At 34.4% G+C, this 15,960-nt stretch overlaps 2 protein-coding genes across 5 annotated transcripts in view; both read left to right on the forward strand.

The window, feature by feature from the left end:
- LOC109034807 (embryonic polarity protein dorsal) overlaps positions 1-15,731 on the forward strand; it is a 75,864-nt gene extending 60,133 nt beyond the window's left edge. For all 4 annotated transcript variants that reach the window (XM_019048158.2, XM_019048159.2, XM_019048161.2 and 1 more), the window contains 5 exons: positions 649-745; positions 2,258-2,332; positions 6,910-6,975; positions 8,658-8,816; positions 9,200-15,731. In XM_019048158.2, the coding sequence (XP_018903703.2) occupies positions 649-745; positions 2,258-2,332; positions 6,910-6,975; positions 8,658-8,816; positions 9,200-9,669 (867 nt within the window). In that variant the 3' untranslated portion in view covers positions 9,670-15,731. The remainder of the gene's footprint in view (positions 1-648; positions 746-2,257; positions 2,333-6,909; positions 6,976-8,657; positions 8,817-9,199) is intronic.
- On the forward strand, positions 752-2,251 carry LOC140225470 (uncharacterized). The gene is given in 2 exon segments (XM_072304513.1): positions 752-1,547; positions 1,549-2,251. Coding segments are annotated over 2 exon segments (801 nt in total). The 5' UTR covers positions 752-972; the 3' UTR covers positions 1,775-2,251.
- Positions 15,732-15,960: the final 229 nt, after the last annotated feature.

A 15,960-nucleotide genomic window follows, 5' to 3' on the forward strand; every position in this document is an offset into this window, starting at 1 on the left:
AGAGTACGAACCTCTCCTCTCACTCATTTAATTTCTTGACCGATTCTCAAAATAGTCCATTTTTGAATTTGATGAAATCCTCTTGTTCCTGACTGTGAAGAACCCCCATAGCTTTTCCCAGCATTCTGGGACCTGGACAAGTAGACCCTGCACACTCCTTATAGGAATGTGTGCCCTGTTTGATTCCCAATTTTTTTATTTCATTAAACTTGTCTATGGATGCTGATCAAAAGACATCTTCCCACCAACTTTCTGCGTCTTTACGTTTTTGCTCAATCCACCAAGGAAGTTTCGATAATTCCTTGCATAAATAAAAGTAGTTCAGGGACGAAGAGTTAAAGAGTCAAAGGGATCAGTTCAGCGCATTGAGTATTTTACTCACAGGTACCTGCTGTAATGGACGTATTCCTATGGCACAATATATCTGATGTACTCCAAATTGATTTGACTCCCAGGAATTTTTGAAGAATGTCACCGTATTTAGGCATGTTTAATTTCTCCAAGTAAAAAAGAGTCCCAAAATTGAAATGCTTCAGACTTTAGCTTTTCTTTCTTGCACGTTCGAATTGCGCTGACTATCATTCTCTCGATCGACTGAAAAAGCTGATTTGGAATTGTAGGAATAATCAAATTTTCCAATTGTTTTAGGTTGAGAATCCTGTACAAGCATATCTTGAACTAAGGCGACCATCCGATCAAGCATCTAGTGTTCCAAGGCCGTTTCAACTCACACCCTTAGACGCAGGTAGATCTGCATTTCGTAATAAATCCAAACGTTCTATTCTCTCTAGTCTTCTAAGCAATAAAGTTGAAGCTGTTGCCTCTAAACGAGATGCAAACAAAAACATCAAGATTATTGCCGAAACTGTAACCACTGCTACGAACCTGGATGAGACCAATAATAATATTGTCCTCGTTAATGGAACTGAGGCGGAAATCCATCCAGGGGCCGAACCGCAGATTGAGCCGAAAATGGGAGATATTTTTGAAGCGAATCAAGTGTCAAATCAAACTGTTACAGAACTAAACAATAATGTTTCGGTCTCTGAACCAACAGAACCTGTTACTGTGGGTGACTTGACCAAAGAAAACATTGCAGAATTTATCAATAAGTTAAAGTTGGATGAGAAACCAACAGAGTCGTTAATTCTTGGATCGTACAAAGACTCCAACGCTAATTTCTTCACAGACAGTATCAGTGAAGTGGCAGGCGTGGACGACACAGCTGGCGGTGAGGTGGAAGATTTTGAGATTTACTCGAGCATGCACCTGGCAATGAAGAATCCTGTAGACTTCACAAACTTGCCACTTTTTCAGGACACCTACGAAGATGTTATTCCATCTTGTCCGCCGCGACCGTCCTCCGAATCCAAGTCAGTTGTCTTAGCCAAGTTGCGAGAAAAAGATGAAAAGCCTCTGGATCTATCACCAGATGGTGTACCTCCGTTGCCGCCAAAGAGAGTCAAAAAGAATGCTGGAATGTTTAAGACTTTGCCACCTGTACCAGAGAAACAGAAGACAAATATATTTCAGAAATTGTTTCTCTCCGAAAAAGAAGAGCAAAAGCATCTCGGGCGGAGGGTTCTCAAGGGAAGGCAGCGTGGGAGGTGAAAGTCGTAAATCTGTCCCAGAAGCCTCCTTGTACTTTGGCGAAGATACTCTTACGGAGGCTGAGCATTATGCATTGTACACTGCAGTCGCTCCTACTGCCAACATGTCGGAGTTCGATGAGCTTTCGTTTTATTACAGCCCTGTAGAGGGATTTAAACAATAATTTTTTGGAATTTATTTCACAAAGGAAGAATTATTATCCCGCACAAAACTATCTCTCTGTAACTAGCAAATCCAGCACCCACAAAATTGGAATCCAGGCCATTATCCATTTGAAATTTTCACCTTTTGGAATAGTTGGAAAATATTATTGAATTCTGAATGGAATTTTACTTTTTAGGAGAGTTATAAATGGCAAAGTACGGCTCAAGTAAAATTTCAACGCTTAAATTCCTTTCCTTTAACTAATTTAACTTGAAAGTAGGAAATCATTGATTTTTTTCAGGAGAAACTGCGACAGCGTCTTATATGTGTCAGATAATTGGCTAGATCTGAGCTCATTTAATGCCTCGAGCTATGAAAAGTGCCATCTTTTCTGCTACGAGTCAGTTTTGTCTAATGTATATCTCATTTGTTTTGCTCTTTTGATTTTTCTCAGCCTCTTCTCCTTCATAAGGTTAATGTAATTTTTGTTTATTTTCTGTAGATCCAGTCCATTTGAAACGTAAAAGACGTAGACAACAGTCTACTGACTCTAAGCTTTCGGATAGTAGTTTTTATAGTGAGTACTGTCTTTTGTTGTTAGCGGTGGAGGTTGTTAGGACAATGGGAATTTTTTTCGATTTTGTTTTAAAATTAATACATCTCGCAGTCTCAACTCTTTACAATGCTATCATCGTAAAAGAGAAAAAGCATTCTGTTATTTGCCCTTTTATAATAGAAACTCATTATGTTTCCTTAGCAGAGATAAATTAAAAATATTCCCTTGTTGGAGAAAAATTTTTGAAGTAAATTCTTTAATAATCAAACAGTAATTCTCTAGATGCTCTTATTCATGCTGAGTTTGAAAGTAAAGTTTATCAAACGTTTTTATTCAAGCTTTGTTTGAGTAATTTTTCAAACATAGAATATGTGTAACTCTAATATTCTTCAATTTTTTTATTCAACTGCCGTTCTCATTTTGTTTAGTTTTATGAGAGAAAACTTGAAGTGGAAGGTTAAGTAAAAATAGAAGTCCTTTGTTATAATAGGAACTGCCAAATTCCTCAATCAAATGAGTGTAATTTTCCACTGATTTCATTCAAAATCATGTAGGGATAATTTAATCTTTAATTCAATCTAGTGTAACAATTTTCCAAAAACTCAGTGGGTTGAACCCATTCGCAGTCCTGCAATTCAACTACGGTGATGGTTTCTTTATGGTGGTGGAATCTCTTCTATGCATGCCTTTTTAAAACACATTAGTGAACCAAAATCAAAGTGCCATATCCTTTTCGATATACAAACTTGTTCCTCCTGTGCATGTTCTATATATTTTTTGAACTGTTATAAAGGCTCAGCCTGCTCTCTGTTTTTATATTATTACAAGCAGATTAGAACACTTTTATCCCGTTACACTGTTGTAAAACAATTTGATTCATAGAGTACGGTGTTTTGCAATGACAAATTGAGCACATTCCACATGAGCCTTGTGCTGCATAAGAGTACACTGTTTTAGGGGTTCCTGTGAGAACGTTGTTGGTTCCTCATTGCGAACCTCTGTCTAAATTTAAACGATATTTTTGGGGAAAATGTCAATTAGGAAGTTAATTGAGATAACATTTAAGTATATTTTACATCCTATTTTTGAAATCGAATTAGTCATTGATAAAGCTACAAACTTCCTTTGTTGAAGAATTTTTTTTGACACTTTTTTCTCATTACTACATGTTTTAGATTCCTTATTTCTCTGAAAGAGAACTTCGGAAGAGTGAATCTTATTTTTAGTGGAAAAAATGGAAATTATGATGATCTGTGTTCAATGAAAATAAGTTTCAGTCTCAAATCAATGAGTTCAACTATCCCTCTGTCTTAACGGACCCAACAAGGTTATTTTTATCTTGCAACGAGGGCCTTGAGATATTTTTACAAAAAAACAGTCGGAAGATGATTGAGATTTCTCAAAGTTCAAAGCACGGCACTCAATTTCTATAACACAGCCTTCAGTCTCTATAACAACACCCGTCATACCAAGAATTTTGCTGTAACAAAGGAATTGTCCGCTGCACTGAACTTTCTACGTCTGTTGCGTGCCTGTTGTAACGCTCATGTCTCTAAAACCAAAAATCGTTCAATGCATTGCAGATTTGTCATGTAGGGAGTACTGTATTATCACACAATAAATTGTTAGAATTCTTTCTTATCATTAGAAATATTTTTTGGGGCATTGATTGTAGTAAAATATTATAATAAAAATGTAATATGCAAAAAGTTGGTAACTGTATGTCTGTAACTGGACTGTGGAATGTGATACGCGACGATCCTGACTATTGACCATAGGGGAAGGTCCCTAACATAAGTCAAACACAATTACAGGTTGTGACAGTAGTTTCTTTAAGAAAACTGAGAGTCTCAATTTTTTTACTTTTTTTTACCACTTAAAAGGGATTTTCTATCATTAGAATTTTTTAATAATTTGCTGCTGGCGCAGATAGTCTGATTTTTATTTTTTAAATCAATCTTTAATCTCTAGTCAGCAAGTCTAGTTTGTTTTTACTTATTCTAAGTCATCTTGATAGTAATTTCTTTTTGTTTAGTGTGTCCTAGTCATCACACAACTACGACCAGTATTGAATCATTTTTTTGATAGTGGTTTTTAAACAAACCTGTGATGCAAAAAGTCCATTTAAATGTTTCGATATTTATATTGTACTCATTGAATGTTTTAAAAATAAATTTTGAATTTTACTTAAGATTTAGCACTATTTAATGTGAAGTTCTTTCCGCAATTTTGCTACCCCTCCAGGAAAACTAAAAAATTCCGGAACATTTAAAAAAATATTCAAGAACATCATAAAAGATCAGGGACTTTATTTCAAAACAGTAAAATGTTAGGTTACCAAGCCATTAGGTCTCCAATGTCTTGTTTAAGACAGTTCGGGAGGATACTGAAAATGCTGAGGAAAACTACTGTTTTTGCCAGCAATCCTTTTCCTGAAATCATCTGAATTTTTATCACGACATTTCTGGGATTCAACATAAATGGTCTTTTGTAAAAGTGTTGCCTCAGATTTGACCTCTAGACAAAGAGCGAATTGAAGAATTACAATGTATTTTTTCTCATCAGAATTTCACGTAGAATACAACCGGTGCAAAAAGAACTAAAGTTATCGCGAAAGTAACTCCTAACCAAGATATGAACGGTTTTGCACGCTAAACATTACCATCAGTCTTGATGGTACAAAAAAATCGATGGCCAAAGTGCAAAACTACGTATCTTTATTACAGTGTTTCAAAGTTTTTGCTCTTATTTTATTTTTTCGAAGAAAAAGCGAGCCAACTTTGCATTTTGAACTTTATACAGAATATTCTGCAAACAGAGAAGAAAAATCAAAGCATTTTTCAAGAAATTACGTTGACTAGTTTTACAAAGAAAAAATGAAGTATGGCAGGAGGTTTGCATGTTTGGAAACAGATACTTTTTTATTTGAGATCAGGACTAAAAAAAGAAACGCCATCTTCATTTTCTATGCAAGAAACAAGAAAAGTCTCCTATTGCGCTTTAACGTATGTTGGCTAATTTCAGGCCAGCTGGTTAAAGAGCCAATGAGTGGAAGATCTCCTACTAGAATCATCAATTTTTTTGTTAGTTCACCCTGTACATAAATGTACTGTTTTTAGTAATTTTTACCAGTGTGATAGTTAATCACAAATTTCAATTTGACGTTGTAATACACTTTCTAATTGGCAGAGAACGTAAGGTATCCAAGGAAGTCTCATCTCAGCCTTGATGCTAATTGGAAGTAGTTCGAAAAACTAGTAAATTGCTTTCAATACTTTAAAACAATTTTCATGGAACATTATCCTGAAAGAGGCATTCTTATTGCAAAAGCTTTTAAGTTAAAACTTGATTTCAATGGTCGGAAGGGCAGGCAACGCTCTCTTGAGGAAGAAGGAGGAGTAGTTGAGCTTTTTGCATAAGAAATCACAACAAATGAAAATTACTCTTGTAATTTGACCAACTACCAAGTAAAACCAATGAAATTCTATTCTTATTCTCGTCTTTAAATGCAGAAAAAGTTCAAAATAGTGATAGACTGATGACAAGCAAATAGAAAATACTCATCTTTGTTGTCTTGAACTCGAGGTAGTTGATTTTAAAAAAATTATCGTGCCAACTGATCAGAAATCTGAATAGCCCTTAACACAGGCAAAGAGGGACATTATTCGGTTCTGAAAACACAATGCAGGTATTTTAAAATTTTGGTCAAGGTATTCACAATAGAAGTTGCAACGTCATCTCGTTTCTCCTCTATCATGATACAAGAAAGCAAAGACCAACACCATCTCGAAAACCAAGGTATTAAAATGAATTTTCAGTTTGAGTTCAAAAATTGGATACTTTTTTTTGTCTTGCTAAATGCTAATCACACTGTATTATTACTCTGCATGGCTTCAGTCTAGTATATGTTGTTTTGGCTATTCATTTTTTTATTCTATGATTGGTATTTAACTTTTTTATCATGAACTACAATCGGATCTCTGAAAAGGGACCGTATCATTCACTCATTACATAATTTTTCTTTTTGTTTTGCTAAGTGTCATTTCAAACTTTGCATGGCTTCAGTTTTGTATTTGTTGTTCTGCCTTTTCCTTTTGTATTCTTTGATTGGTATTTAGATTTTCTTATCATGAACTGTATTCGAATCTCTGAAAAGGTTCCACACATCAGTCTTATTTACTGTTTTCATTTAAAATACCGGGTACCAACTAACCAATTTTTCATTTTTTGATGCATGGAATCCTTTTACATAGACATTTACGCAACTGATGGGAACAAATTAACTGACCCAAAGGAATTAATACTCCACCATTTCGAAGCCCTCCCCCCCCCCCTGATCCCCTTGAGACCTGAAGAAGGGGTCCTGTTTCTTGAGGTTGATCACCTATGAAAACTCCTTTCCTCAGGGCCTCTACATCAATTTAGGGAAAAATTTGAGTTAGAGAAAATTAATTACATTTTTACATGCAGCTGCTTAAGCATTGGAAGGGGACCAAGCCATCATTTGATTCCTCTTCAGAGGAATAACTACAAGTTGAATGTCCTGCTTTCTTGTGTTCCTTTTTTTCTGTTTAATTTATTCTGTGTTTCTCCAACAGGAGGATCTGCAATACCAGGAACAAACACAGGTGGAATACCAAATCTCACCATCAAACGAGAACCAGGTATGTACAACTCGCCTTGTAGTCATTTTCTTCTTCTTTTTTGCTCTTTCATTCCAGTAAAGTTCAATGGAGCTCTCGCATGTGGCAGGATTTGCAATTTAAGGGAATTTTTTCAATGCAAAATTTCTGTAGTTACTTGATGATGCCATTAGTTTTCTGTGAGACCAACTCCCAAGCTCCGAAAAAGCCTTAAAAGTTGAGGCCACAATGGAAGGTATCCTCTATACCTTGCTGACAGTCTACCTCTGAATCCAGTCAAACTCTCATTACTTAAAATCAAGCAAGATTGATAAAAATAAAGCTTTTACTCCCGCAAGCTTGTTAGGAATTGACTGCAGATAGAATTTCATATGAAAATAAAAAGTATCAATCATTTTAAATATGAACTGAAGTTACAAGTGAAGAAGCCATAATGACATTCACAGAATCAACTAAAATTGAAGGGGAAAAAAAAAACAAATAATGAAGAAAAAGATTATTAAAAACACAAGAAACCCAAGAAGATCTTGAATTAAGAAATAAGGATAGAAAAAAAATCTAACTGTAAGATCCTAATAAACCCAGAGGATTATTAAATCCAAATATGTGAAGAAGAATAAAGTGAATTAAAACGAAGAATATAAGTAAAGAAGGGATAATATAATGAAACGAGGAAAGGAGCAAACTTATTAGCAGGGTATCTCCTTTGCTTGGGAAGGGAACTCAGAGGCTAGAACAACAGCGACCAAAAGTTGAGTGGCAATCACATGGTATCTATGACCGGGACTCTTCAGGGAATGAATATGTCAAACGATCAGAAAATCTGTTCCAGAAACCGGGAATCTCTTTTTATCCACTTAGAGACCATTTTGAAGTTTATGATATCGCACCTGAGCCACCATTATTGACCTTTTGAATCTTCTTAATCAGAACGATAGATAAATTTTTGTTGACCAGATAATGTAAACATCAGAGAAGCTGTTGGATTTTAAAATTCTAATGTGTGACCAAGAATTGGCTGAAAGATGAAAAGATCGATATTCATTTCTGGAACTCTGGAAAGTTACATATAGTTTCTTTCACGAAAATCCTCTGGATTTAGGCAAAATCGTTGGTCTCTCATCAGGGAATGAGTGGTAAAAAAACCTAGACACCATGCAAAACTCTCCGTCATGTTGATTCGATGGACGCTATATTTTGTGTCAGAGCGACATGCGAATTATCGCATCGATTGGTTCCATTTTTGCAGCCATTCTTCATTTCTCTCGAATTTTGAGATTGCAATTCTGTAGTCAGGAGACTAAAAAATTGACGTAACAATTTTGACAAACAAATTCAATGGAATAAAAGCGTGGTTTACTTAGAGGAAAAATATCGCATTTGATACTGATATCGAAACTGAACTCGAATGAGATATTTGTCCTCGAAAAAAACTACGCCTCTATAATGTTGAATTTGTTTGTCGAAATTAGTAAGTGTAAAATTCGTAAGTAAAACTCCTCAGTATCCTGACAACAGAATTGTGATCTCAAAATTCGAGAAAAATGACAAGTAGCTGAAAAAATGGAACCAATCGATGCGATATATTGCATGTCGTCTTGACACAAAATATGGAGTCCATTGAATCATCTTAATTTCAGCTTCCAAGGAGAAATCTGTGCGATTTTGCAACTAACTAATTGCAGCATCATTATCTGTCACAGAGTTCAGCCCTGTCTACAATCCCGGTTATCCCAACGTTCAATCTCCATCACTGTACGCTGCAAGCGCGTCCCGGTCTCCGTCCGTCTATGCTCCCAGCACATCCCGTACCCCATCCCCAGGAATGGATTATCATCACTCTCCAGGATCTCAAAACTTTGGTGAGTTTTTTATCATGATTTTTGTCATAAAATAGAATGTCAGCCTGTATGACAATACGATAATATGTCTTCAAACTTCGGTTAAATTCTGAAAACCTGGGATCATTGGGAATTTTAGTTAGTCTGAAAATTCCAGAAAATGGGGTACAAATTTGGATCATTTTTGAAAAGAAAAAGAGAAAAAAATGCTCCCGAAAAAAAAAGAAATCTCTTCCAAAGAAGTATTCGTCAGAGTATTTCACGCCAAAAATCTAGAAAAAAATAGAGACATTATATTAAGGTATTTCCAGGCAACTAGGCATTTTTCTCTCCCAGACAAAATATGAAGAACAAGTCTTTTTTTTATCATCTTCCCTCTTGATGAAATTGTTTTCTTTGGATAGGGATGGCCCCTGGCTCACATATGATGGATGGCGTCATGACCGATCAACCCAGTGCGGTCATTAATGAAACGATCAATGCCTCTCATGTCTCCGCTACACTTCACTATGCAGGCGGTCAGATGTACACAAATCCAGAGCCTCAGAATGACTTCAGCACCAGCGCGGCTCTTAACAACCTCGGAGGAATGAACCCTTCCTTCCCCGACTATACGCCACTTTCCAGGGTCACTGGCCAGAACGTTTATAACATCGAATCACAAAATACAAACTATGTGAACCTTGACACGCCAACCCAGGGCGTAGAAAATAGTATCTCTTCGTTACCCGAGAGTATCTCAAATATCAATTTATCAGACTACATTCCAAATCGAATGACGGATTCAACCAACAGTATGATGGATAGTTTTAGTAAGTACCTGAATTCCACAATACAGGAACTTCCAGATGTTGATAATAATAACCAGGGCTAGCAAGCGATTTTATTTAATTTCGCCACGTTACCTGAAGTAAAGCTTATGTAATTTTAAGTACCCATATTGTAAATGATATGTTCGGCTCCTTTTGGAATCATTCCTGTCTTGGTTGAAAATGAAAATGAAGACAGTAGTCAATGGCTGGGCTCCAAATATGCACACCTCAGTTAGCAATAATTCCATCGTACTTTATTTTCAAATAAAAAATAATCAACATCCTCTCTCAAAAATTTCTGTGATATCTCCTTCAGAACGAAGCATTTTCTTTGAAAATTTTAAGCAACATCCTTGATTTGTTTCTCTTTAAAAAATAATAAAACCCGTATAAAAAACATTGTATACAGTAACCAGAATAAAAAAAAATATTGAGGTATGCATCTTAATAGTGTAGTCTTTGTTGTATTCTAATACATAAATCTACAAGAATCTAGTTCAGCTGTTGATTGATGAAGGTAGATATCCAACGATTAGTCAGAAACTTGAGTTAACCATTCAATAAACACAATATTTCCTTATCATTTTGAATCCCCCAAAAAAATTTGTTTCCCCCCTTAAATATAGCATTAGTTTTTTATCGCCGATGGACAAATCAGACCTGTAAAAATTCATGTAATTAGAGCTTTTACGTCATTTTTGACGGATAACCAGTGAAAATTTGTCGGAGAAATCCCTTCTTTTCCTCATTAAATATTAATTTTAACAAATGTGATTTCTTGCCGAGTGATCCATTTTCTCACATGATAGTTTTTATTAGTGGCAATCTGTTTACTCAGCTTTATTTAAGATCTGAGGATGGCTAATTCCTTCCACTGTGCGAAAATTTGGTGTTCTCATGTAAAATAATCATAACAGTTTTTCTTACCCTTATGCCAAGAATCTTAGAATCAACTTTTGAAGATAATTTAAAAACTCCTAGACTCATATCAAGTGTGATGGTATGGAACCCATTTTCATCGTGTTAATGGCAGCCTGGTTGAGCTTATTCAGATTTAATTTTTTCTCTTTTCTCTCTCTAATTGTTCTGCGTCTTTATGGTAAAATTTTGTATTTAGGTGCTTCCAGACAATGAACCTGGCTTACTCCAGGATAGAAATTTTACGCTACAAATGATTTTTTTTAAATAACAGTTTTTGCAAGTTCAAATGTTTAGCCTTGTTTCCCCCTCTAAAGTCTGAAGAGGACACTTTGGGTGGTTTTTTTCTCCCTGTATCATAAACGGTTCCCTGATAACTTTTTTTGTGACTGTAATTATGTCTAAAGTGAGAATCTGTGTTGAATGAAAGATTCTGATCAGTATTTTTGAATATCTTTGACTATATACATTTCTTTTGAGTCAAAAATCCCAAAATATGTGCTTATTTGAACTTATGTTCGAGTTTTTCAGTTTAAAGTTGTAAATTTTGTATATTTTTAGAGATTATATAATAGTGAATTTTGTTCTCCTGTTTTACAATTAGTGCGGCAACATAATAATAAACCAGTCTCATTGTCCAGTGCTTTGTCTACTTGGGTGATTATGCTCTCAGAAAATTGAGTATAGTCAGTTTGATGAACCAGTTCTGGCTCAAACTGGTTTTGCAGCGCAAAAAGTGAGGTTACCCGATGACTGTTTGCCTGAAGGTTATTAAAATCTTTAGGCAAAATTATACCCAAGTAGACAAACTGTAGGTGTGTTTTCCGTTTTATGAGGCCTAGCATCAGTCAATGATATTATGAGTTATAATGGTGCTTTTTTTCTCAATTTGTTATGAACTCGTAACGAACTTGTACTTCTTCGAATCCTTTTGCTCCAATATTGGATTTACGAACCAACCATTTTGCTGCTACATTGGTCAAAATGACCCTCTTTGTTATGTTCAATAGGGGTCAAATAAACATGACAAATGAAAAGCGTCTATTCAACTAATTTGTTTGTTCGCACAGCAGCACAAAGCCTTCCATCCTTTTGAATTTTGGCAAACTGTCAATGCCCTAGCATGCCTCTAGAGTGTCATTACTTGAGCCCTTGGGTTAAAAGCTAATGTTTTAAATTCTATTAATGTTTCTATCAATGTTTTAAATCACATTTTTTTTTGTCTCCCATGGCACAGGGAGAAATAAGTACGAAAGCAATGTGGCAGCAAATGTTGAATTTGAAGTTAGAAGGATTTAAAGTTGAAGTCAAATTTTAATTCCTTGCGGATTTGTAAATAGCTTAGTATTATTAAAGTTAAGGAATTGTTTTGAATACATAATATGAAATGTTATGCGTCTGTAATTTTGTGCCTTTTACCAATTTACTTATATTTTTTTTAAAGTATGGTACCCTTTTACTAGATCCTAAATCTGTATGTGGTAGGTACCTCATTCAGGATATTTTCATGATTAAAAAGCTAGCCACTTTTTTTTCACTTACAGATGTCTTCATAGCTGCTAAGTTGATCCCAAAAGACAATCCATATTTTTCTATTCAATTTATCACTCATACATGTTTATCTACTTACATGAATTTTCTAACTCTGAAAATTACATATGTTATTTCAAGAAATCTGCAGTCAATGGGCTGGGAAAGGGTAACATTTTTCAAACAAATGGGAGTCAAAGTTAAAATTGGCTTGAACATAATTTTGCCCCGGAGAAAGATAAATAACCCAGCGTTGGGCAAAATTAGCAAATTAGTATCCCCCTCTAATTATTAACTATCAAAAATTTACAGACCGTGTGCACAGTCCCATCTTGCAAAGCAAAAACCTTGAATAGCATTTTTTGCAGTGAAGCAAGCATGGGTTTAACAATGAAACTGAATGAGTTTCATTACTTATCCTCAATAAGTAGGTCATTCACTCTTAAAAAACTGCCTATCCTCATATTCCCCTTTTGAAATTAATTTTGCATTAATTATCATTTTTTTTTTTTAATCACGAGAGGAAAAGTTTCAATTTGCAACTTGTTAGTTTATCTTGCAAATTTGACGATTTTAATTGATTATGACAAAATCAGCGTGACAAAAAATGTTCATGAATGTAAAATCTTGAGAATGCTAGGGACTTTATCTCAGCTAAGATCTTTTTGTAGGATCCCTTTGTGGCACCTGATGCCATCACCAATCATGTTGAACATTTTAGCAACCAAATCAGTTACTCCTGTGGGGAAAAATAGTGACAGATGGTAGCAACACCACATCTTACGGAAGTCTTAAAATAGTCAATTGACTCGATCAGTTATAATATAAGCAACTACCATTGTACTTTAAAACATGTCTAGTAAGACAGGCTTATTTTTATGTTTGTCACAAAATAGGGTAGATATAATGTGTGAAAGCTCTTCTCTGTCTTCAAACCGGAGGCCTCAAAAGGGCGTATCGGTGCTCCTTTTGACTGCTGCCTTTCAATGATCGTCAACCCGACAATCTTTAAAGATAACAGAAGTATTTGAGATACATCATAGATCAAATCTCGAGTTTTATAAATAATGTTGTGCAAAACTAGCTGAGAAATCATAGTATTCAAGCCTCCATGAGAGCTCCAGTTTCTACGGGGAGAAGAGCCTTGAACGATGGCCCCTGAACAAAGCAATTTAAAATTAAGTTGATCAGATTTTATGTTTACCATTTCCTGTTGAATCTCTTTGATTTTTGTTTTTTTTATTATTATTTTACCTCCTATATTTTATTTATGGTTTTCCCCTCAAATGTTTATGGTGTAGATACCTGTTGAATCAACCATTTTCAATGATCTTTTCACTTTGCTACCTGGTTAACTTCTACTTAGAGATCTTTCGTTAAACTTGTGTTTATTTTGTTCATATTAAGTTTGTATTAAGTTTTTTTTTTGTACATTTTAGTAGCTCTAATTCAGATTTAATCTACCCAAAACTTTGTTAGCAGAAATTTCTTAGGAGAAAATCTCATTGTCTCATAAATTTTATCGGACTGTGATATATTAGGATCTTAAACAAAAATTTCGAAAGTGTTAGTTTCTCTCAGTGTTAATTACAAATCTCCGACTAGTAGCCAGAAGAAATTAAACTTTACCAATAACTGCATATGTAGTGAATCTTCAACCGAGGCCTTGGTATCTCTGTTTTCTACTGTGTATCATTTGGACTCTTTCTAAAGTTATTACAGCAACTGTACCTGCTGTGTTCTTTGACAAACAAGTGTCTGAGCTTAATGTTGAATCTACAGACCACTCTCGTGCTGACTCAGTTATACCTAACTCTCTTTATTTTTACAATCTTACTCTATAGTATAAACCCATGAGAGAATTTTTCATGAATCAAAAAGAACTAAACATAAAATAAGTTTACAAATTGTACTCTGGAAGCAAGTAAGATATTTCAAACCTTGAGTTCAATATGTATCAAAACAAAGCCTATCATCATAAAAACTCAAAAGCAGTCATAGATGTAGTAATGAGTCAGTGGCTAGGAATTTTTGCAGGGTCGTGGCATTGTTTTTCTCTCGTAAAACTTCGTGAAAGAATCAAAAAGTTCAAAAAATCATTTTTAAAGGAAGGAAAAACTAAACATAATCCGGCTGTTCAGTTGACGTAGCAAGGTGATACCTAATAAGTATGATTACAGCCGATTAACAAACACCGTGTCTTTCCTCCTGGCCATGTCATCAGTGCGGGCAAAAAATTTCGTCTCTAATGGGTCCTATTTTTGGCATTTTCAAAACGGGTGTTTCCTTACCATTTAAGATTTTAAAAAAATTCTGAAAAACTTTCATGATCTTAGTTTGCGCTGTATTGTCATAAAATGAATTTAAAAAAGCTGGTGCCACTGACCTACTAATTTTTCAAAATTGCCACTTTGCATGTCCTAGAAACGAGATGAAATCATTTTCTAAGAGCATCTTAGACTTAGTTTTATAAATGATAGCATAATAGCAAAAGTTTCATAAAATAGAATTATGTATAGCAAAAGTTTTATGAAATTTTAAGGTATAAAAACCTGGAAAATTGGATAGAGTTTCACTCTAAAACATCTCGAAAAATAAAAACATTTCAGGATATGACTGGTTTTCTTTTTCCATTTTCTTACTCTCTTACACAACCATTGGATTAAAAAAAAATTTGAATAATGAAAATTACCTTTGTAATGGTTTATTGCTGTGAATGTGTTCTTTATTGAGGGATAATGCAAAACTTCTAGGCCAGTTTTTAACTTTCCTCCAGCCAAAATTAACACTGGAACATTGATCAAAACAATCAGGAAATTCTTCTTCCTGAAGTCTGAAGATATCCTTAATAATTTAGTTTTAGTTTCATAGTAAGTATGTTTGTAATAGTAAATATTGCAGTACAATTCACAGTTGCATGAAGTTCAAATGCATTATTAATAGTAATGCAAATCGAATCCACGTTAGCCATTTAAATTTTCTGTCGGCGAATCAATTAAGTTGGGGTTCTAAACCAGACAAGCGTATCAAGCCAATTGAAATTAATAGATTAATCTATCATCTATTAATTATTGATTTTATAGATGAATCGAAGCAGAAAAAAGAACATAATTATCTCTGTGACAATGTTGAAAGTCCTTTTTTACTTTTTTGAATTTTCTATCATAAGTTCTCCTTTATTATCCTGTCATTTGATTTATAATGATCTATAACATCATGTTTTCAAGTGTGATCTGTTTTTCCTTTTCCTTTTTCCTGTTTCATCTTTTTTTATTGATTCATCACACTTTGTTTCCATCTGCTAAAAATCTTAATAGTAAAAACGCAACTGAAAGAAGTAACATCCAACTTTCTTTTACGCTTAATAATTGTTCGTTACACAGTGGAATTTTTTTAATAATTGTACTCTCCCCCTAAAAAAAGTATTCACAAAAAAATGTGAAATTCTTAAATAATTGTCAATTTTTTTGTAGCACTCCTCAAATTCTTTCGATCAAGATGAGTTTTTTCATTCAATTCTTTTTTACATTCCATACTATTATTTTGTAAATAATACTCGTAAGAAGTGCAATATTCATGTCTTTTGTTTTTTTTGTAATTGTTCTCTTTCATATTTGCTGCTTGCAATGGACGCATTGCTAGTTTTAATTGCTCAATATAAATCCTTTATAACAAAGCTATCTTTTTTTTCACAGTCCTGCAGTCATTGTTAGTGTAAATCATCTCCTTGCAATGGTCGAAAACTCTTAATGGAAGCCACAATTATTCAGACAATGAATTTAAGGCTGGATCAGCCTGAAGCTTGCGTTATCCTCCGCTTTACTTTAAATTGAACTTCTGTGAAGGAAATCTTATAGGAATAGACAGATTGTATGTTTAGTTGTGGGTTGGTTTCTTGCTAAAAA

This window comes from Bemisia tabaci, chromosome 9 (genome assembly GCF_918797505.1).
Source record: "Bemisia tabaci chromosome 9, PGI_BMITA_v3".
Lineage (NCBI taxonomy): Eukaryota > Metazoa > Arthropoda > Insecta > Hemiptera > Aleyrodidae > Bemisia > Bemisia tabaci.